At 46.5% G+C, this 21,584-nt stretch overlaps 1 protein-coding gene across 4 annotated transcripts in view; it reads right to left on the minus strand.

Annotated features, from left to right (window-relative positions):
- Positions 1-2,469: 2,469 nt before the first annotated feature.
- The window catches only part of LOC136145582 (acyl-CoA dehydrogenase family member 10), a 46,766-nt gene continuing 27,651 nt past the window's right edge, over positions 2,470-21,584 (minus strand). For 2 of the 4 annotated variants that reach the window (XM_065904013.1, XM_065904014.1), the window contains exons 12-21: positions 20,705-20,878; positions 15,488-15,876; positions 11,803-11,943; positions 11,182-11,319; positions 10,966-11,056; positions 9,880-10,038; positions 8,693-8,865; positions 6,905-7,048; positions 5,826-5,903; positions 2,470-5,231 (exon numbers count right to left, since the gene is read on the minus strand). In XM_065904013.1, coding sequence (XP_065760085.1) covers positions 5,091-5,231; positions 5,826-5,903; positions 6,905-7,048; positions 8,693-8,865; positions 9,880-10,038; positions 10,966-11,056; positions 11,182-11,319; positions 11,803-11,943; positions 15,488-15,876; positions 20,705-20,878 — 1,628 coding nt within the window. In that variant the 3' untranslated portion in view covers positions 2,470-5,090. Of the gene's footprint in view, positions 5,232-5,825; positions 5,904-6,363; positions 6,447-6,904; positions 7,049-8,692; positions 8,866-9,879; positions 10,039-10,068; positions 10,819-10,965; positions 11,057-11,181; positions 11,320-11,802; positions 11,944-15,487; positions 15,877-20,704; positions 20,879-21,584 lie in introns of those variants that run through there. The other 2 variants (XR_010658810.1, XM_065904015.1) reach the window with 2 other exon arrangements.

Here is a 21,584-nt window from a genome sequence, read left to right on the forward strand (position 1 = left end):
GAAAGAGCTCTGCAGTCTTGTGATTTAGGTTTAAATTCACTGACTAGCTGTGTGATCTTAGGCAAGTCATTAAACCTCTTTGAATCTGTCTCCTCACCTCTAAAATGGGCAAAAAAAATTATTTGCCAGTTGTTGACATGTGCAGTTCTTGGCACCTGGTAGGTACTAAAAGTGCTGTGCTAAGTCACGTCAGTCGTGTCCAACTCTATGACTCTATGGACTGTAGCCCACCAGACTCCTCTGCCCATAGGATTTCCCAGGTAAGAATACTGGAATGGGTTGTCATGCCCTCCTCCAGGGGATTTTCCCAACCCAGGGATTGAACTCCTGTCTCTTGCTTCTCCTGCATTGCAAGGCAGGTTTTTACCAATAGCATTAGCCCGTACCTAGTAGCTATTACTGTATCCAGGTGATGAAGTGAGGGGAGCCTAGCCATTCTCCTCACTCTGCTTTTCCAGATGGGGTCCCCAAACAAACAGCGGTAACTGTTAGCACATTAGGAAGACAGATCTGCTGAGTCACACTTGGCACTAAACCAGCTCCCCAGGTTCACTCCTCTGCACGTTAGCCTGTGGAAAAGCTACAGCCATGGCTGGTCCAGCTGTGCTTGGTCTTGTGGGGCCCCCACAGGCCTGTGTCTCAACTTGAGCACAGCCTCCTCTTTAGCCCCCTCCAGAGTCCAGCCACATGGCACACTGCAGGTACTATGGGCTTCGTATTGAATCCTCATGAGTCAGCTCATTTTACCTCCAAACAGTCCTAGGAAGGAATGCTGCTCTCTCCCATTTTCCAAATGGGAAAACCAACTCTATGAGATGAAAATATCTTCTCTGTCATCACCCAACTCATCTGTCACAGAGGCAGGGTTGAAACCCAGGGTCATTTGAATCCAGAAGCATAATTGACACAGAGCCTCTCCCTGACTAGACTCTTGCTAGGCTTCTCTAAGCACTCTTGCTGACTGGGTCTCAACCTCAGCCTACAAAAACTACAGACTCTCAGTATGAATGATGTGGTCCACCCCCACCACATCCGAAGACCTCAACCGACACTAACACAGTTTCTAGCAGCTCAAGGCCACATCCCTAGGATGGCTGGAGCCTGGCGAATGTACCTGCATGAGGAAACTCAAGGCTGCCAGAAGTTACTGCCAGTTTATTCCAGCCAGTGCTTCAAGATAGGACCCTGCCTTCCTGTCTCCACGGGAGGCTAGGAGCCTAGCTTCTTTAAGTGCCAGTTAGCAAACCCGGATAAATTTCATGTGGACTGGTGCCCTCCACCTTCCCACTTTCTGTTGATTTAGCAGGAATTTCCCTGTGTAAACCCCGCCATTGCCCCTCCCTGCTCTTTCATTCTCCCCCTAAGATGCCCGCTGTACAAATGGAAGCTGAGGTCAGTTCATGCTGGGCCCTCATTCTTACTACAGTAGAGTATAACTGGTTAATATTTGTCCTTAACACTTTAGTGTCTGTGTTTTTCTGTGACCGCTCTTTACCACTAGGTTATCTATCTAGTACTGATAAAAATTCCCTGAAATCATTTCTCTATTCAACCATCTTGATTAAAAGAACTCTGCTCCCAGAGTATTTGTCCAAAGATGGTCACAGGTTTGGACCCCAGGTTGCTGGAGCCTGGGACTCTCCCGTCTTTCTGCTGTGATGCTTACATGCATTAGCAAGTTCAATGGTGGGGAGAGGGCCATAGCCTCATGGCACCATGGAGGGCAGTATAAATACCAATCCAGAGATCCCAGAGATGCTCAACCAAAGCTTCAGCTCTGGGCTTGCCCTCCAGTTTCCCTGTGACTACGGAGAGGCCTGCGGCAGCACAGTCCTGGCCTCCCCAAGGCATCCCTGGGGAACTCAGAAGCCCTGGGTAGTGACAGGAGCCCCCTCTTAGAAGAACACTGGGGACTCTGAAATCTGAATGCTGGCAGAGAATGCAGGAGCCTATTCTTTCAACATCACTTCCAGTGACATTCTCCTAAAGGGGCCCCGACCAGAGGAGTTCTCTGGAACCCACTCTCTTTCTTACAGCCTTTCTAGGATTATTCTGGAATTATCTGATAGTATATGAAATCAAGGCTGGGAGGAACACAGGCAGCTGTGGATGCCAGGACCACACATAACTGCAGGGAGCATGAGGTGGGGGAGAATGGGAAGAGAGGGCTAGACGTCCCATCACAACTGGCATTCTCGATGGGACCCTGAGCCCTGCAAGTGTCACGGGACCACTGGGGAGGGTCAGTCCAGTGGGAATCTAGCCCCTGATGCCAAGAGTTGAGCAGAGGAATTGTGTGTTCAACTGCTTTGAGACAGAAAGTTGATGTGAGAAAAAATCATTAGTATGTTATGATGACATTTTGTTCCCATACCCAAGACAGGCTAATAAGAAGGCAGACCCAGCCACATAGGGATGGTGGCAAGAGATTAAGTGTGCCCCAAATAAAGCTGGTCAGGCACCCTCATCACCCGCCAAGCTTGTTCATGCCCAAGCATGCGTCTATAACCACACACAGACTCCTACTCCAGAGAAGCACAATGCTGTCACAGCACCACATTAGTTAGCACATTTGGCCAACCAGAAATGCCAACTGTTTGCTGAAGGTAGGGGAAAAAAGAGAGATAAAGACCAGGTTAAATTTCCTTTATTCTTCAAATTTTTTGCTCATAACTTGTTAAGACCCCTGCCCCTCATCCCCCACCTTTCCTTCTTGTTTTTTTTTTTTTTTTTAAATTTTAACTTTGTGAGTTGTTTTTTTGCAGCCCTCTGCAGCATTAGGGAACTTTGAACTAGTTCTAATCCTCCTTTATTCCTTCTTTATCCTGGTGAACTTTGGAGAGCAGAAGCAGCTTTTAAAAACTCAAAGTGTCACGCTAAGACCTAAACTTACTGTTTTGTCACGTTTAGAATCAACACCAAACTCCCCACCAAAGGCCACAAGGTCTCACATGGCCTAGCACCTTCTACCTTCTGGTATTCTACACCCAGACACACTGGGCTGCCCTACAGGGCCTCTGCATCTGCTGTGCTGTGCCTTCTTCTGAAGCACCCTTGCCCATTCTTATCATGCAGGTCTTGCTCAAATGCCTCTTCTGGAACGAGTTTTCCCTTCCTGAGCCCCCAGCTCCCACCCCGTAGCAGTGCCTATTAGAGCACCCACATCACCCACCACAATCTCAGATACTCACCGCCATCCCCTACTTGGGAGAACACCCACCTGGTACAGTTACAACCACACACCCAGGGTACCAGGGAGTCAACGGGCCAAGGGCCCCCTGGTATCAGCAACTGGACCAATTTGTTTTCCTGCACATTCCCCAAAAGTGCCCAACCAAGAGAAAGGGTACAGTTGACAGCGGTGAGTGGAACTATTTCACAAGATGGGAGATCCTGGATGAGGGGCTGCTGGAGGCCGCATCTCTGTGACTCACATCCTTTAAGCATGCTCACTGTCCCACCCAGGGCTTCCCCTTTCCCGACAGAACCTGAGGGAGACGTGGGGTCACCCCATAGCTTCTATTTTCATCCCTGCAGCTGCACTAGTTAACAAGCAAGGTTAAATTAACTTCAGAGGCCATGAGAGAAATCTGAGGGTCACGTGATACACGTGCCAGAGCACTTCCTTTTTCAAACCCCTCCTTACTAAGACTCAAAGCAAGAATTCAGGTTGCTAGAACCCTGCCACAGTTTTCAAAAGGTTGTTTGCCAGTGTGGCTGGTGTTGTGATAGCAATTCATTGTGGGGGAGGAGTTGAATTTAACTATCTTTGTGAGCAACAAGCAGTAGAGCAGGGCCTGCCTCCCTAGACCACTGAGGCAAGGACATCTGAGGAGCATTTTCACAAGCCCCCCATGGCTCCCCGGTACCCTGAAGGCATGCGGTTGTAACTGCAGCAGGTGGGTGTTCTCTCTGGTAAAGCAGTTCCTTGAGGGGGCCAGGTCTGCAAGGCAGCAGACAGTGAAGGGTGATGCCTGCCCATGTGGTCTGAGCTGAAACAGGCAGCTGTTGGCCGCATCATCTCAGATCACGAGATTAGCAGGCCAGGCCCTAAGAGCCAGTGGCTTATCACCACCCACTGCCTGGGCTCCTGGGCACCCATCCCTTGAGTTCAGACCTCAAGTGAGCAAGCATGTCCACCTTTCTCTGTGGGAAAAGTACTGCTCTCTGGATTGTAATGACATATTGCCCACCACCTCCTCTCCCCACAAATATTCTGACTACAGAGCAGATGGAGGATGGCCCTCACACACCAGAACGCCATGGTCTTTTGCTGACTCTTAGATGAGTAGCAGTGAGGTGGCTGATTCGGGACCTACTATGGGTCACTGCACCTTTGCCCTCCATGCGTACAGGTAGGCTGATGCACTGGGCAGGATCTTGTGTAAACTTAAATATGTGGAGGCAACGGACATTACTGAAACAGGGGTTGAAGTGACAGCCTTCATTCTCCATTCTTTTTATATGATATAGAGCATTCATGATGTCTCTGAAGTATGCATTCTTATTCGTTCATGTTTCCAAAGTTTCTTTCTAAATTAACATTTCAGTGTTCTGTGTTTTGGATATTCAAAGAAAGAAAATCAGATGGCAGTGGCTTCATGATTTGGGTTTCATTCCTTTTGCCCAGGAGTTCTCCCACCTCAGGTTTGTAGGCAGCAGCCATCAGCTGGGAGAAGGGGTGGGGAGGGACAGAGCAGAAGGCCCTGTATTGGGAGCAACCACAGGCCCAGCACCCCAGCAGGACTCCTAATACTCATGCAGATGCCCACAGCCTTTGCACACCACAGCCAGAGAGAAGGGGCCTGGCTGCCCGTCCAGCTCCATCCTGGCCTAAAGACAAGCTCTTCAGGCTCTGTGCCAAAACCCACTCAGCTCTTGGTTACTCCCCTTCCTCCTTGCCTGAAACAGGCAACTCCAGGCTTCTTACAGAAGTGTGTTCTGTGGAAACCCACCAAGGCTGAGTTCACAAGGGTCCCAGGACAGAGCTACCAGGCAGGGTGCATAGAGCACAGATACCAGGTCTTTCAAAGCACATCAGGAAATTTGGGCACGACAAGCCTGGTGGGGATGACAGGGCTCCGGCAGGTCTAACTGCGGTGCTTCAGCTCCATCTTGGCCACTGCTGCTCGGTGCACCTCATCAGGGCCATCAGCAAAGCGCAGGGCTCGGGCTCCAGCGAAGAACTGAGCCAGTGGGTAGTTGCTGCTCAGCCCTGCTGCTCCGAAGGCCTGGCAGACACAGGGCAGGAGGGGAGGAAGCCCTGGGTGAGCCCTCATCCCTGAGAGCCCCAGGAACAAGTGCCTGCTCCTAAGATGTCAGGACAGCTCAGAACAGCCACCTTTCAGGGATGTCCCTTGACACCTGTGTGACAACAGTGTTCTGGAAGACTCCAAACGGGGCCTCACTAGGCATCCCAGGGACACCAGACTCCCCAGATCTGCTCCACTAGGTGACCTCTGCTGTCGGGAAGTCCCTCTCTAGGGGCCATGGATTGAGATTTGAGAAGGAGGCATCTCTATGTGGTTAGGAGGCTGGGCCTGGTGTAAGAAGGACCTAGGTTCCCCAAACTCTGAGCTCAGCTCCTTGCAAGCTGAGTGACCTTGGACAAATCCCTTTCCTGTGCTTCTGTTTCCATCTATTCAAAATGGAAGCAGGAATAGGACCCCTCATAGGGTGGTTCTGAGGAGGAAAAGGACAGTCACGTATGGGGGTGTACAACAAAGGGCAGCTATTAGTTTACAGGAGGTTGGGCAGCTGAAGGAGAGGAATTCTGAATCTTGTGAATGATTCAGAAGAACCAGCGATCCATCATCTGTGCTCACCTGAATGGCACGATCAATCACTCGGGAAGCCATGGATGGGGCCACCATTTTAATCATGGCAATATCCAGAGCCGCAGCCTGCAAGGAAGAGGAGCTGTGGTGAGGAGGGCAGACCCCAGGGTGGAACGTGTGGAAGATTGATCAGTTTCACAGGGAGGAGTAGAAACAACAGCTCAGAACAGAGACCTCAGGTCCCTCCCTCTGGACCACAGGCCTTGCCTGGTGCATGGACCCTGCCCAGCACCAATGGGGTGGAGGGGCGAGGGGGGGCGGTGACGAGGCAGGTGACTCGGGGTGCTGCGTGGTGTGGGCAGCTGCCTGGTCGAAGAAAGACAAGGGGCACCTTCCCAGGCGACGGGCAGCATCACTGCACACACAGTGCAGCGTGGGGACTGGCCTGAGCTTCCTTCAGGGTCATGATCAGCTCTGTATTCAAAGGGAAAGGTGGAACGAGGCCAGCCAGGACTCTGGGGAATTGAGGTACAAGCATCTTCCCTGGGTTTGGGATTTCAATCAAAGCCCCTGAGAGCTCTCATACCTGGCACTAGATGACCAAGATACCAGGAACTTGAGCCTGGGTCACCCCCTGCTACCGAGGCCTCTCAGCTAAGGGTTGGAGACCTGGTAGAGAGATTGAGAAGGCAGGGATTGGCATGGCATCATGCCTGGTGTTAGGAGGCACTCAGAAAGAGCCATTTAAGGAATAATGTCACATTGAAAATAAAGCTTCTCCTCTGATTAACTCCCTGGCTTATTCTCAAGTTTGCCTGATGCCTGTAAGACCAGGTAGGTCTGTAGCTCAGGCTGGGGCCATATGGCCCTGTCAGGCCTGCTGACAGATGGTCACTGGATCAGTAAAACAGAAAGGTCAGTCCTCTTTATTGTACCTTTTCCATTTTTGAAAAGCTGCCCACGTAGTTCCAAGGAGAATTGAAGCAAAGTTATTTATGTCAAGGAGCCAAGTGCTTTCTCTGTGGTTTGCTGAGTGGGGAGGGAAGAGTCAGCATCAAGATTTTTGGGCTGGCATCCCTCACCGTGTCCTCGGGACCTGTCCTCTGTGAGGTCCCTTGGCCTCCTACCTTATTTCCCGCCACATCCATGACGTGGGCAGCTTTCAGCACCAGCAGCCGGGCCTGCTCGATCTCCACGCGGGACAGGGCAATGTCTGCCAGGACCGAGCCCTGCTCTACCAGGGGCTTCCCAAAGGCCACGCGGGACTTCACCTGTGGACACAGGAGACAGGAAGGGAGGCATGGAAGATGCCCTGCAGAGGAGAGGGTGGGAGCACAAGAGAGGGCGGCGGGGGAAGCTAGACGTGGTAGCTGCACAAATTATCTGCACAACCCTTTACACCAGCCATTCTGCCCCATCTGGGCAGGCCTGGCCTCCAGGCAGGACAGAGCTTGATCTGAGTCACCCGTGGCCCAGGGCTACTCTGGGAACCAGGCAGTGACTGTGGGCGCCTCACACAGGCCAGGAGGGCACCCTCTACGGACACCAGGGCCTGCTTCACATCCTGAGGAACTCTCAGGGGCAAAGTCTGGGTGCCAGAGCCCTCTTGTGGGCAACTGTTATTGCCATGGGGATTCTAGAGTCTTTGAAAACTACAATCAATCAGAAGAACTTAAGGGATCTTTTCTCTGCCTGCCTTTTTAACTAAAAACATAATGACACCAATCGTATTACTAATGGCAAAAAAGTATATATTTTCAGACCAAAAAAAAAAGAAAAACCACAACACAAACACATGGTATTCCATCATCTAGTCACACTTTAAAGTTTGGATACTTCTCTGTATGCATAAACATGCATATGCATTTTTTTTATAAAAAAATGGAATCATATCCTTTATAATGGTTTTGTAGCCTGCTTTTTTTTCCATTAAGGGTTATCTCTTTACATATATTAAGAAACAGATTTCTACAGCATTGCTTTGGAATTTTACTGCATGCCCATAACCAGGGTTATCTGACCAAGCTCTACTTGTTAGCCTCATAGGTTGTTTCAAAGTACTATAATCATGGCTGTGGTGAACCTCCTAGTATCAAATCTAATTACTCCTTATGATTAGGTCCTATGAGTGGGATGGCCACATCAATACTTGGCACCTTCTAAGACTTCTGGCGTGTACACTCAAGTTGCTCTGCAGGATGAGACTAGATACTATACCTGAGCCCTTAAAGGGAACATTTTCTTTAACCAAAAAAAAAAAAGAAAAAAAAACCTAAAAAAAAAATACAAAACAAAGAAATTGGACAGTCTCAAAACAAAAAAGGGTGTGAATCTCAGATTTGCTCAGTGATCTATGTGCACATGACCATCTCTGTTCTCTGGACAGTATCTTGTGAGATATTTTGGGGGCTCAAAGGTTCCTTCAGTTTTGTTTGCAAAATTGGTATCACTGATTTGAATTACCATTGCCAGCAAGAGCTTTCATTTGTGTGAACTTCCAACCTTTGAGGGGTCACAGAAGAATAAAGTTTTAGATATGCTGGGGGAGGAGGATGGTGCAGGGCTGGATACTAGAACCCCGAGTTCTCTCTATTACCTGATTTTTAAAGATGAGCTGATAGAAGAAATGGTCATCAGTAGACCATGACCCTGTGGACTTGAAACCTTGCCCTCTGCTGCCACAGAGCCTGGCCTTTTCCTTGTGATCACCTTGACAGAGCGAGGCCCATGCTGCTCTGAATTTGAAACCTTAGCAAAGTAAAAGAGGCAGAGCAAACACAAGGACACAGCTTCTTGTAAAGAACATCACCTTGCTTCACCTGCTAAGTCTGCTCTCAGAAAACAGGATTAGAAGTCTGAGAGGAAGACAGATGGGTCATTCTGGTCCAGAGACAGGCGGAAAAGGAAGCACTCACTCGGGCCTTCATGAGCGCCAATGCCCTCTCCGAGCAGCCAATCAGTCGCATGCAGTGATGGATCCTGCCGGGACCCAGTCGGCCCTGGGCAATCTCAAAGCCCCGGCCGGGGCCCAGGATGATGTTCTCTTTGGGCACGCGCACCTGCTCGAACAGAACTTCACCGTGGCCACCTGAAAGACACAAAGGGTACTCTGAGTGATCTGCCTACACATTTTCCTTGGATGTGTTTATCTCATCTGCTGCCAATATTCCTGCCGGCAATATTTTGTAGCCGTCTAACAGAAACGTGGTTGAACAGTGAGGGAGAACAAAATGGAGCCTATTAAAAATAGAAAATAAGTCACTAATTTACAAGATAACAAATTAATAGTTTGGCATTCCTTTTCTAAAACATGACTCTAGGGATTTCCTAGCGGTCTAGTGGTTAAGAATCCACCTGTCATAGGGACATGGGTTCAACCCCTGATCTGGGAAAATCCCAAATGCCTCAAGGCAACTACATCCATGCACCACAACTACTGTGTCTGCACTCTAGAGCCCATGTCACAACTACTGAAGCCTGTGCACCTAGAGCCTATGCTCTACAATAAGAGAAGCCACCGAAATGAGAAGCCCACACACCATGAGGAGGAGCAGCCTCTGCTCACCACAACTAAAGAAAGCCTGAGGGCAACTATGAAAACCAGGTACAACCAAAAATAAAGACATCTTAAAAAAAAAAGTAACTCTAACTTAAACTGGAACTCCCTGGCGGTATTGTGACTCTAAGAGTGTAGTGACCCTATGGGAACTCTGAAGTCAAAATGTGGACATCATCAGTAGAGAGGAGAGCCCCCTCTGAGAGGACCTCCAGGCCAGGAAATTGGCCCTCCACACTGAGGTCTAGAAGAGAAGTCCTGGAGGCCACTTCCTGCCTCCATCCTCTGTGGCCTCCTTACCTCCTAGACTCCTGCTTGTCTTCTCTGATTAGAAGGTAAAAAAACCAAAAAACAAGAAGAGATGAATGCCTGTCTGAAGCTTGCCTGCATGGTTGATACTCATGAATGGAACTGAAATACAGGAGCGTGTGGCCTTCCAAATGTCCTCAGACTCATACAGGTGTTACTTTTGCACTGGAGCATGGGTTTCCCAAAGCCTTTTCCCCAGACCCACACAGAGAAGAGAGCTGTTCCCGAGGGGCCAACCTGGTGCGTCCTCCAGCCCATACACCATCAGAGGCCGGATGATTTTTATCCCTGGGGTATTCATGGGAACCAAGAGTATGGACTGCTGCTGGTGGCGTGGGGCATGTGGATCTGTTTTTCCCATAAACACGCAGAGCTGGCAGCGAGGATCCAGGATACCTGCCAGGAAAGGAGAGAGACAGACCCCCAACATCCGACACCAGGGCCATCAGCTCTCCTTAAACACTCAGTCCTGGCCCAGAGACGCTGAAGTCAGCGAGAAGATGGGGCCCTTTAAGATGTCACGTGATCACATGAGGCCATGCAGCCCTTTGACCAGCAATAAGAGCAATTGGCTTCTGTCCCAATAAGGAAGGAATCCAACATCCTAAAAACAGTTGATTTGTAAAGCACCACATCGGGCTGAAAATATAATTTGGAGAAAAGAGGCTGAAAACTGCTACTTTATCAGTGGCAGCCTGTTCTGCTTCGTTCCCACAGGAGGTGGAAGCTGCTGGCTGTGGGCACAGACTTCAGGGTCAGGCCAGCCTTGAACTCTGGGTGGTTCCCTACTTGCCAGTTGGGGGGCTAGTACCTTGGGGAGTGACTCAAGTCATTTCTCCATCCTAGTTTCCTTCCCTGTAAACTGGGGATAATACCACAGACCTTCTGGGGAAGGGTGGAGACTCAGTGAGGGGAGGTCCCCACAGCATGTACCGGGGGCCCTAGAGAGTTAAATCCTAGTGAATGATAGGATTATCACCAGCCCTTCTGCTATAGCACAGCTGACCTCACTAGAGGGGGACACCATTGAGGAAGTGACCTCCGGCCTGTCCAAAGGGAGACGCCCATGGCAGAATGAAGAGTGGGGAATTGAGGAGAGATTCCTGGAACTGTCACTTGTGGGGTCACCTGGAGTCCATGTAGAACCTTTGGCTCTCTCAGGGTTTGCTGCCTCTTCTGGGAACAGAGACAGAATCTCCTCTGTGTTGACTGGAAATGAGGCTAGTCCCTCCCAGTCTCTCACACAACACCAGGGCAGAGAAGACATCTTATCAGGGCAGACCCACATAAATGTGATTGAAAAATGAATTTCAGGCCAAATACCTGTGATCCACCACTTGTGACCATTGATGACGTAGAAGCCATCTTCCTCTCGGATGGAAGACTCAATGTTGGTGGCATCGGAGGAGGCGACCTGAGTGAGAGCACATTCTGATTAGAGCTGGCAAGGGTCCCGAGGTCCCTGATGGCAGAGCCCAATGGGGCTGGGTGAAGGTCTGGCCTGATGAGGAGTGCCTGTGGGTGACCCAAGGTAGGTACCTGGGGCTCAGTCATAGCGAAACAGGAGCGAGCCTTTCCCTCCAGCAATGGAATCAACCAGCGGGCCTTCTGTTCCTCAGTGCCATATCGAACCAGAAGCTCCATGTTCCCCGTGTCTGGAGCAGAACAGTTAAAAATCTGGAACGAAGAAAAAGCATAAGAGTGACTTCCACTTCCATAGTTAAAATTCAAACATCTCAGAAGCATGGACTCTTTCGTATCATAGGTCCTCTGACACCGTCAGAAAAGTCCTTCCTCTCCCCAAGGAAATGCAAAGTCCCACAACATTCTGAATACAGTAGCTCAGAGGCCGCTAAAGCTCAACCTCAGAGCTCCTTGGGGAGAGAGAGTAGATTGGAGCTGTTGGATTGAGGCTCCACAGAAGCCAGTCAAGCTGTGCTCAGCCAGGCCCTGACTTCCTAAGACGCCACCCCTCGTTCCTTTCCTGCTCTGGCTCCAGCCACCTGCCTGCAGTGCCTTCACTCATAAGAAGTCTGAGTTTGCCTCAGAGCTCCTGAGTCCAATGCTGCTGCAGGGAACCCCGTCAGCCCAGGAAGATGGCTGAACTCTCTGGAGGACACGGATTTCCTCCCAGGCTGAGGAAGACGGTAAAGAAGGTACCTCAGGAGCATACAGAGACGTGCCCATGACCTCACACAAATGTGCGTACTCCATGTTGGTCAGCCCTGCTCCATATTTCTTCTCGGGATCAGTCTCCAGGGGTAGAAAAAGGTTCCAAAGTCCTTCGGCCTTGGCTTTCTCCTGTCATGGCAAAAAGAAATCAGGCATTCACACAGGGTGGCCTTCATTTTATTTTGGCCCATGAAAAATAGTAAGTCCAAACCACCAGGCTGGATACAACCCTGCAGATCTGTGGGAGGAGAATGGGAGGGGTCCGGGGACAGCCCATTCTTAACAGGGATAGTGCAATCAGTTCACTTCCCCGTGTCTATATCCCAGATGCCCCACTAGCCCACTTCCATCACTTCTAGCATCACTACTGTCATCACAACACAACTAGACCTCACATCATGAACATAAGAGATTGAAGGTCCTTTAGCAAGTCTTCACGGAACCAGCCCAGGAGATCTGGCGGCAGTCTCAGCTGCTTTGAGGATAATATGATGATGATGGGTGATGAGGTACCTAAGGAGATCCCCTGTCCAGCTTCCTTCATGAGGTACAACTTTGTTCCTGGGGAAGTAACCCTGGGTTTCTGAACATAGCTCCGGACGGAAACCAGGGAGTCCGGCCTGGGGATCAGGAACCCAGGCCGTGAGTCAGACTGCCTGGTTCATGCCCTGCCCCACCACACCTGCTGGGAGACCTTGGCCAAGATGGTGAGCTCCCTGTGGCAGTTTCCTCATCCCTGACAGGGGACGGCACCAACCACCCTACCAGTCACAGCTACTGAGCGAGACTAGGAATGGAGGTGACTGACTGGAAAAAGGATCCGAATGGGAAGATTATCAGGAGCTCAGATTAGAGAGGGAGGCTCGGAAATGGATGGGAATCCAGGCAGCTTAGAGAACGGCAGCAGGACAAACACTCAGCAGTCCCTCTGTTCAGTGAGTGAGTGCCAGCTGTTTTCTCTATCGAAAACACTTCACTTCCGGTTCCAGGTGGGGACCACCTGGATGCCCTAGCGTGGCTCCACACGCCCAGTTCCTGCCCGGGTGTTGTCGGGTGGGTTGAGCTGGCACCTTGACTACAGCTCTGCCAGACTGTCCAAAGGCAGGGAGGGAGGCACCCAAGTGACTGGGGTGCTCCTACCCAAAGAAAGGAGCAGAGACACTAGGTAGCCAACCTATGTCCAAGACACGCATCTCACTAGATTGTTGGAAAGATTAATTAGGTAACACAGAGAACATAGAGTGTCGGACTCAGAAGCTGGGGCTGCAATAAATATTAGTGATGATGGAAAGTCTTCCCACTGGGAGGGCACCACCTGGCTGGCTCTTCCATTACATGGGGGCTGAGCTCTAGGACATATACTTCTAGAATCAGCACATACACTCGTCTCATGACTGTGTTAAGCTAAGTAGCTGAGACTGCAGTGACCAAGGAGAGGAATGACAGATTAACTGGAACAAATGAAGCAGGAAAGGAAAGGAGAATTAGGAAAAGAAGCAAGGGAGTTCTGAGAAGAAGAAGAAGGAAATGAATAGAATCATCTCCTTGTGGGAGGGGAAAACACATAGATTTGAGCCCAGAAGATCTGGATTGAGTCCAGGTGATACTATTTCTAGCTGTGTCCCTGGACAAATTTTATTTCTTTTCTTTAAACTGAAGTTCATAATGCTTACCTCATAGGATTTGTGAGATGCAGTATAAATGCCAAATACTTCTCACTTATGAGTAGTAATGACACTTGGGATAAAAGCTGTGAGCCATTCTTTCACCACTCTCCCCGGTAATCTTAGTTGTCCTTATGATTCCCATTCAGGTATGACCACAAGTAGAACATAATCTAGGTTTTTCCTATACATTCACTTAGAAACTAGAGGTGTTCATGGCAATAATGTCTGCTTTTCCAACACTTCTGTGCACTGGACAGGTACATTTAATGAGTGAGGATTAAGTGTGCAGGTCAGCAGGTGGGGTATAGGACATTTCATAAGGTGATGGGAGTGCAGAATGGTATGCACCTTACTGATGAAAAGGACTTAAAATGGTCTCATTCAGGAATTCCCTGGCGGTCCAGTGGTTAGGACTCAGTGCTTTCACTGGGCGGGCGTGGGGGGAGGGTGCCAGGAGGATCCCTGGTGGGGGAACTAAAATCTCATGTGCTGTGGGGCAACAAAGCCAGCAGGCTGCAACTAGAGAAGCCAGAGCACTTTAGGGTCCGTGCACTCTAGAAGCCATGGGCCACAACTACTGAGCCTGTGCAAGAGATGAAACAAGAGGGAAAAAAAGTCAATGCACACCCAGCTAGAGAAAGCCCATGTACCACAATGAAGACCCAGCCAGCCACAAGTGAAAAACAACGACACCAGAGAAACAGTAAGTGGACACAGAAGCATCTAACAGCATTTGATGCACCTGGCTTGCACAGGATCCAAATCTCTTCTTATTCTGGGGTGCTCTCTCACTGCAAAAATTTCAGTGGCATCAACACGTGAGCATGGGACCTACACATGACTGGCTGAAAATTCCCACCTCAATCTTAGTGTCCTGGGGAAGCATCCAGTGGAGACCTCCTGGCCATTGCCCTAGTGACAGCTGTGGCCACACTCCTGGCAGCCAGCATTCCCTTGGCTTCCACTGTCTCTTTCAGCTGGCTCTTCAGCCTCCCTGTCCATGTTAGCAGCTAGCTGCTCACTCTGCTGCTTTGGTGACCTGGAGTGACCTACACTGAGATCCCCACAGTGTCTCTCAGCCAGGGGCAGGGGAGCCAAATTACAGTGCACCCCCAATGTGTCCCCTTGGGGGTCCATCTCCAGGCACTGACATGGGATACATCATTAAATAACATAAGCCAGTGGGAGATTCAAATAATTGAATAAAACAGTTTCATTACAATAGGATGTGGGAATATATATATATATATATATATTTCTATATTTATTATAGGAATAACATATATAGTACTATGTACTAGAAGAATGGAACTGGAAGCCTATAAATCAAATTGTTGACAGTCACTATCTCAGAGGCCAGAGAATTTTATAGAACTCTTTCTATGTCATGAATTCTTTCTAATGTTGCCATGTTTGAACTCTGGTTAATTTGCAACAGGTTTGTTACTATGAAGGCAGAGATAATGCCAATTCATTTTAAAGTAGGTCTGGTTGCATCACAGGCAGAATATGTGCTCCTGAAGACTTCAGATAACTTAAGAACTAACACAAGCCAAGACCAATCCTGAAAAAGAACAGCAGGTATTTCCATTATCCACTAAACTGATGTCACTGTGTGTCAGGAGCATAAACATAGTTTATAGTTGACGTGGCCCTTTAGGTTTGATGTTATGGATTCTTTAAAGAGAGTGTCATTTAACTGATGCAATTTATATCACTCAGTCTCAAATTTACATAATTCAGACATGTATAAAATGAGTCTACCTGCCTTAAAGTTAGCAGCCACAGACTCTGCATTCCTCTGCCTGGGCTGAGTATCAGGCCAAGACATCACACAGAAAGAGCAATGAAGCGAAACTGAGTGATCTAGGGCTGGCTCTTTCTAGTGGTGGTGGAAAGCAGAGACCACTGAACTCAACTCTCCCATCTCTTCACTGCCTAAAAAGGAACAGATATGGCCAGTGGACGAGCTGAGGTTGGGCTGTGCTAACGAAAGGCTGCTTTACCTTGAGGTCTTCAACCAGCGGGGAGGGGGTCCACCTCTCGGCCGAGGCCTGGTGACGCTGTAGCTCTGGTTCAGCGGGGTATACATGTCGTTCCATAAACTCCTTCAGGCGCTGATATAGCTCCCTGACTCGGGGGGGAAGGCCTTCTGGAGAGAAGATCAGAGCTTCCTTTGAGGCATGAGCTGGAGAAGAGTCTGTGGAGGTGACGTAACTCCTCGTGCCTGGGGTCCTCAGCAGGGACCATGTGTGATGGGACCTCGTTATTGGTTTGGTGGCCGGCATTTCCTTAAAAACCCGGAACCCTTCTTTGATTGCAAAATCCCATGCCAGGTTAGACATAAATTCTGTCAGCTTCCCAGTTTGTTTCGCAGTTGCCGAGCTTGCTTGCCCTAAGCAGAGGCAAAGAAAACCAGTGAGAAACCCCCTAAACAACCCTTAACAGTACTAATGTATAACAGTATTGTTCCATCAGCAGCTACTACCATTGCTGAGCACTTGACATGTACCAGACTTAGTGATGAGTGTCTAACGTGCAACTCACTGAATTCCTGGAGTTACATGACTGTTTTAATCCCCATTTTACAAAGATCAATAATCAGACTGATTACATTCTTTGCAGTCAAAGATGGAGAAGCTCTATACAGTCAGCAAAAACGAGACCAGGAGCTGACTGTGACTCAGATCATGAACTCCTTATTGCCAAATTCAGACTTATATTGAAGAAAGTAGGGAAAATCACTAGATCATTGAGGTATGACCGAAATCAAATCCCTTACAATTATACAGTGGAAGTGACAAATAGATTTAAGGGACTAGATCTGATAGACAGAGTGCCTGATGAACTATGGATGGAGGTTCGTGACATTGTACAGGAGGCAGCGATCAAGACCATCCCCAAGAAAAAGAAATGCAAAAAAGCAAAATGGCTGTCTGAGGAGGCATTACAAATAGCTGTGAAAAGAAGAGAAGTGAAAAGCAAAGTAGAAAAGGAAAGATATTCCCATTTGAATGCAGAGTTCTAAAGAATAGCCAGGAGAGATAAATGGTTCCTCAGTGGTCAGTGCAAAGAAATAGAGGAAAACAATAGAATGAGAAAGACTAGAGACGTGGGGCACAATCTGGTGAAGTTTATTCATATAGAGATTCTAGAATGGATAATTCTGTTTTAAAAATTGAGATTTAATTGACATAATGGGCATAATTGATCCAGTTATCCCTAGACACTGGAGCAGAACTCAGAACACCAAGAACTCAGCTGCTCACCAGGAAATGTCCTTAGGCAATCAGGCCTGTTCATCACCGTTTGGACTTAGCAGTCATTCTGTTTAACTAAATGTTCCTGGTTACTCTTCACTGTAAGACCTCAACAAAAATTGGGAAATACTGGCTTAAAACTGACACTCTCCAAAGAGGAGACAATACCATTTCCAGGAAGCACTGCTTATTGAGACCACAATGGTCAGATCAGGGAGGGTTAAACTAGAAATTCTCTAGATACTGATTTTTCTCTGGAGAAAACTTCTACCTCCAGATATGCAGATAACACCGCCCTATGGCAGAAAGTGAAGAGGAACTAAAGAGTCTCTTGATGAATGTGAAAGAGGAGAGTGAAAAAGCTAGCCTAAAACTCAACATTCAAAAAACTAAGATCATGGCATCCAGTCCCATTACTTCATGGCAAAGAGATGGAGAAACAATGGAAACACTTTATTTTCTTGGGCTCTAAAATCACTGCAGATGGTGACTGCAGCCATGAAATTAAAAGACACTTGCTCTTGGAAGAAAGGCTATAACAAACCTAGATAGTGTATTAAAAATCTGAGCCATTACTTTGATGGCAAAGGTCCGCCTAGTCAAAGCTATGGTTTTTCCAGTAGTCACATATGGATGTGAGAGTTGGACCATAAAGAAGGCTGAGTGCCAAAGAATTGATGCTTTCGAACTGTGGTGTTGGAGAAGACTCTTGAGAGTCCCTTGGACAGCAAGGAGATCAAACAAGTCAATCCTAAAGAAAATCAACCCTGAATATTCATTAGAAGGATTGATGCTGAAGCTGAAGCTCCAATACCTTGGCCACCTGATGTGAAGAGCTGACTCATTGGAAAAGACCCTGATGCTGAGAAAGGCTGAAGGCAGGACAAGAAGGGGATGACAGAGGACAAGATGGTTGGATGCCATCACCAACGGAATGGATATGAGCAAGCTCTTGGAGATGGTGAAGGACAGGGAGGCCTGGCATGCTGCAGTCCATGGGGTTGCAAAGAGTCAGACACAACTGAGCAACTGAACAACAACAGCAACCACCTGGCATGGTGCCTGACCTAGCAGAGGCTCTTGGGAGTGAATGGATGATCCATTCCCCTACTGCAACTGCCTTTCTCAGAAGATTTTGACACCGTGGCTGAGAGCAAAATGCTACCAGAAAGCCTTGGGTATTGATGAGCACAAAGCTAAGCTGTCCCCATAGTACCAGCAAACCCACTGCTGGGCTTCTTTCTATTCTCCTTTTTAAGTTTTCATTTTGGAAAATTTCAAAGACAAACAAAACTAGAGAGAAGAATTTAATGTACCTACAGGTTTCTGCTACTCAGCTTCAACAATCATCAAACCACGGCCAATCCTGTTTCATCCTCTGCCTTTCCACCCCAACTGCCCTGGATTTTGCTGCAGTAAATCCCAAACACCACATCTTTATACTTATATTTCATTTATGTCTAAAAACAAAGACATAAAAACATTCACACAATGTCATTATCGCACTTAAACAGCAGTTAACTATGATTCCTTAATATCCTCAACTATCCAGTCAGAATTCATTTTTTATTGACTGTCTCACGAAAATTTTTTTCAGAACATTTTGTTTTTCAAGCAGGGATCTGAATAAGAGCCAAATACTGTTTTTGGCTAATATATCTTTCAAGTCCCTGAGATAGTTAAGACTGTCTCACAAAAATTTTTTTCAGAACATTTCTTTTTTCAAACAGAGATCTGAATAAGGTCCAAATACTGATTTTGGCTAATATAACTTTTAAGTCTCAACATCGTATCACCTTTTTCATTTGTTGAAGAAACTGAATTGTTTCCCTGTGAAGTTTCCCAGAATCTGGATTTTTGTGAGTGGCTTTGTCTCAGTGGTGCTATTTAATGTGCTCCACTGAACCCTCTGTTCCCTGTAAGTTGGTGGCTGGCACTAGAGGCTTGGTCAGATCCAGGTTCAACTTTTAAGGGCAGCATCAGGAGGTATGTAATGTCTGGCTGCCTCTCTCAATGATTTTAGCACCATTAACACTTATTCTCCAGATGCATTCATGTATCGGGATGGCAAATTGGTGCTGTGCTAATTCTATCACTGGGTCCAGGATGCTTCTCTAAAGAAAAACTTCCTCATTAATCATTTGGTTAACATGACATCTAATTTGTATAGGAAAGGCAGGATAAGTGGTTGCCTTTTCCTCCTCATTTACCAATTATCAGAATAATGGGTTGCTTCCTTCTCAGCCTCCACAGTCACCAGTGAGACTTTTAGTATCACTCTCTACTCATAAATTTAAACATACTTGATGTGTGTCATCCATTCCAGCTCTCATCCTTGCTGGTGCTCAAAGTTTCCTGTCATTAGCAAGTGGGAGCCTATTCAAGTGGACTCCTGAGACAGTTAAATATGACCTTCATAATCAACAACCTCCTATCTTTCTGGTACAGGAAGATGTTCCAGATTCATCTTGTGGATATTTTGCCCTAGACCTGAAATCAGTCACTTCTCCAAGGTGCCCTGGTTCCTTTTGGTAAGAATGTAATTTATAGCTTATAATGTGGATGATTATAGGTACTTAATGCTACTGGCCTAGTCACTATTGCTAAGTCTTTGGGAAGTCTTTTGGGAGATTCTACCTTCCTACTTTCTAATTGCTTTCCTTCTACATAGGAAACAAAATTTAATCTGTCTTTATACCTTCTTAAATAATTTAGGCTATAGATTATTTCAGTTTCTACCCTACAGAATTCAGAATGAAAACTAAATTGGGACAGTAACACTGTGCCATACTTGCATATATGTGAACACTCCATAGGTGACCCATGTATATATTGTGTTCTAAGTAGCCAAAACTTCCTTCTCGAAAGTTCAAACTTTAAAGATATAATCTAGAAAACACTGGTTAAATAAAGTATTTTCCCATATATGTAAGAGGATCATCAAAGAAAATACAGTAATCTTTTTTTCTTCTTCAACAGTCCTCTCACTGGGCAATTTGGCAACATCTAAAAAATTTTAAATACACAAATTTTTAACCCAGAAATTCTAACTCTGGGAATTTATCCTTCAGATATATTCAAATATGAGTAAGAAAAGATGTCCACCAACCACTATATGACTGTGAAAATCTGCAGATGATCCAAAGATACATCAATAGGGTAACTGGTTAAATAAATAAATAAATAAATAAATACTGTAATATACATTACAGTATATCCATACAATGGAACGTACTATAGAAAGTAAAATGAATGATGTCTATACATATTCACATGGAATGGTCTCAATGAAATACTGTGAAGTGGAAAAAAATAAGGAATTTGCCTTATATAGTTGTTAAATACATACATATGGCCATAATATATAAAAAAATATATATACACATAATCAGTTCAGTTCAGTTGCTCAGTCATGTCCGACTCTTTGCAACCCCGTGAACTGCAGCACTTCAGGCCTCCCTGTCCATCACCAACTCCTGGAACTCACCAAACTCATGCCCATTGAGTCGGTGATGCCATCCATGGTATTTCATAAAAATTCTTTGGCATAAAAAATTTTTATATCAAGGTACTAAAAAATAACATGTAAAATGATCACATTTTTATAAAACTTGCAGAGAGAGACAGAGAGGAGAGACAACAGATATACAGAAAAATTGGGGCCCAAAAACCCTTAACAGTAGCTTGATCTTTAAGGAATGATGCTGAAAAGAATGGAAGATGATTTTATATTCTTCTATATGATTGAGTTCTTATTGTGTGTTTTACTTTTTAAAAGTTTTGTACCTTATTTTAATAATTTAAAAAAATTCTAAATATTTCTTAAAAAATATATGATATACACTTGCTGACAAATGATTGAATTAACTGAACTTTGTGGTTTGGTCATGAGAGGGTTTCAGGGAGAGAAGCCCCTTGGCTGTGACTCACACCCCGAGGCCGGCTCTCCTAGGCTCCCATTACCTGTGAGTGAGCGCTTGTAGACTCCCTGCAGGATTGCAGCAATGCGGAAGAAGGAGAAAGCCACGTAGAAGTTCCAGTTCTCAGCAGGAGGGATCCCCATGTGAAGACAGTACATCCTGAAATAGTCCTCTGCAGTAGGGATTCCCAGCTCAGTCAAATCACAGTCACTCAACCCTGAAGCGACAGAGCCAGGACTAGGCAATGACCTCATGCTCCCCTGTGACTCCCAATATTTGAATTCTGAAAATCATCTTGTCCCTTGGAAATAAGTTTCACAACTAGTTCAAAGGGTTATAGGTCATCATTTTAAGATGTCTGGAATCTAAGCATGAAGCTGTTATTCATAACCTGGTTCTTAAAAGTTTCAGACTAAACTGGCAGTAAAGGAAGCAATGAGGGGCCTCCAAATTCCATCTGGGCCACAGATCAGGGTGGATGCATGTTATTTTCTATCAGTCATTTGATAAAAAATGGTATACAAAGAAATCTCACCAAATTATGAAAAAGATAACTGCAACAGATAAAAAATCTTACTGATTTTCTTCATTTGTAACATTTTGATGGTTCAGAAGCATATAATATATTCTGTTCCAAGAACTTATCCTAGGAGTATACCTTATATACAGGCAAAGATATTACTATGCAGATATTCACTGCCCTTTTTGTGGAAGCACAGGGAAATTAGTAAGAGAAAAACAAACCTGGAAACAAATACCCAAATAGAAATCAAACCAAATGCCTTGAATGAGTTAATTCTTTAACAATGAAATCCTATGCTGTCATTAAAAATGATACTGTAGGAGAAATACTAAATACCTGAATTTCATGGAGCAGCCCAATCACCAACTACTTCAGCTGCGTTTGCCCAAATCTTTGAGAA

Source organism: Muntiacus reevesi, chromosome 13 (assembly GCF_963930625.1).
Source record: "Muntiacus reevesi chromosome 13, mMunRee1.1, whole genome shotgun sequence".
In the NCBI taxonomy this organism is placed as follows: Eukaryota; Metazoa; Chordata; class Mammalia; order Artiodactyla; family Cervidae; genus Muntiacus; species Muntiacus reevesi.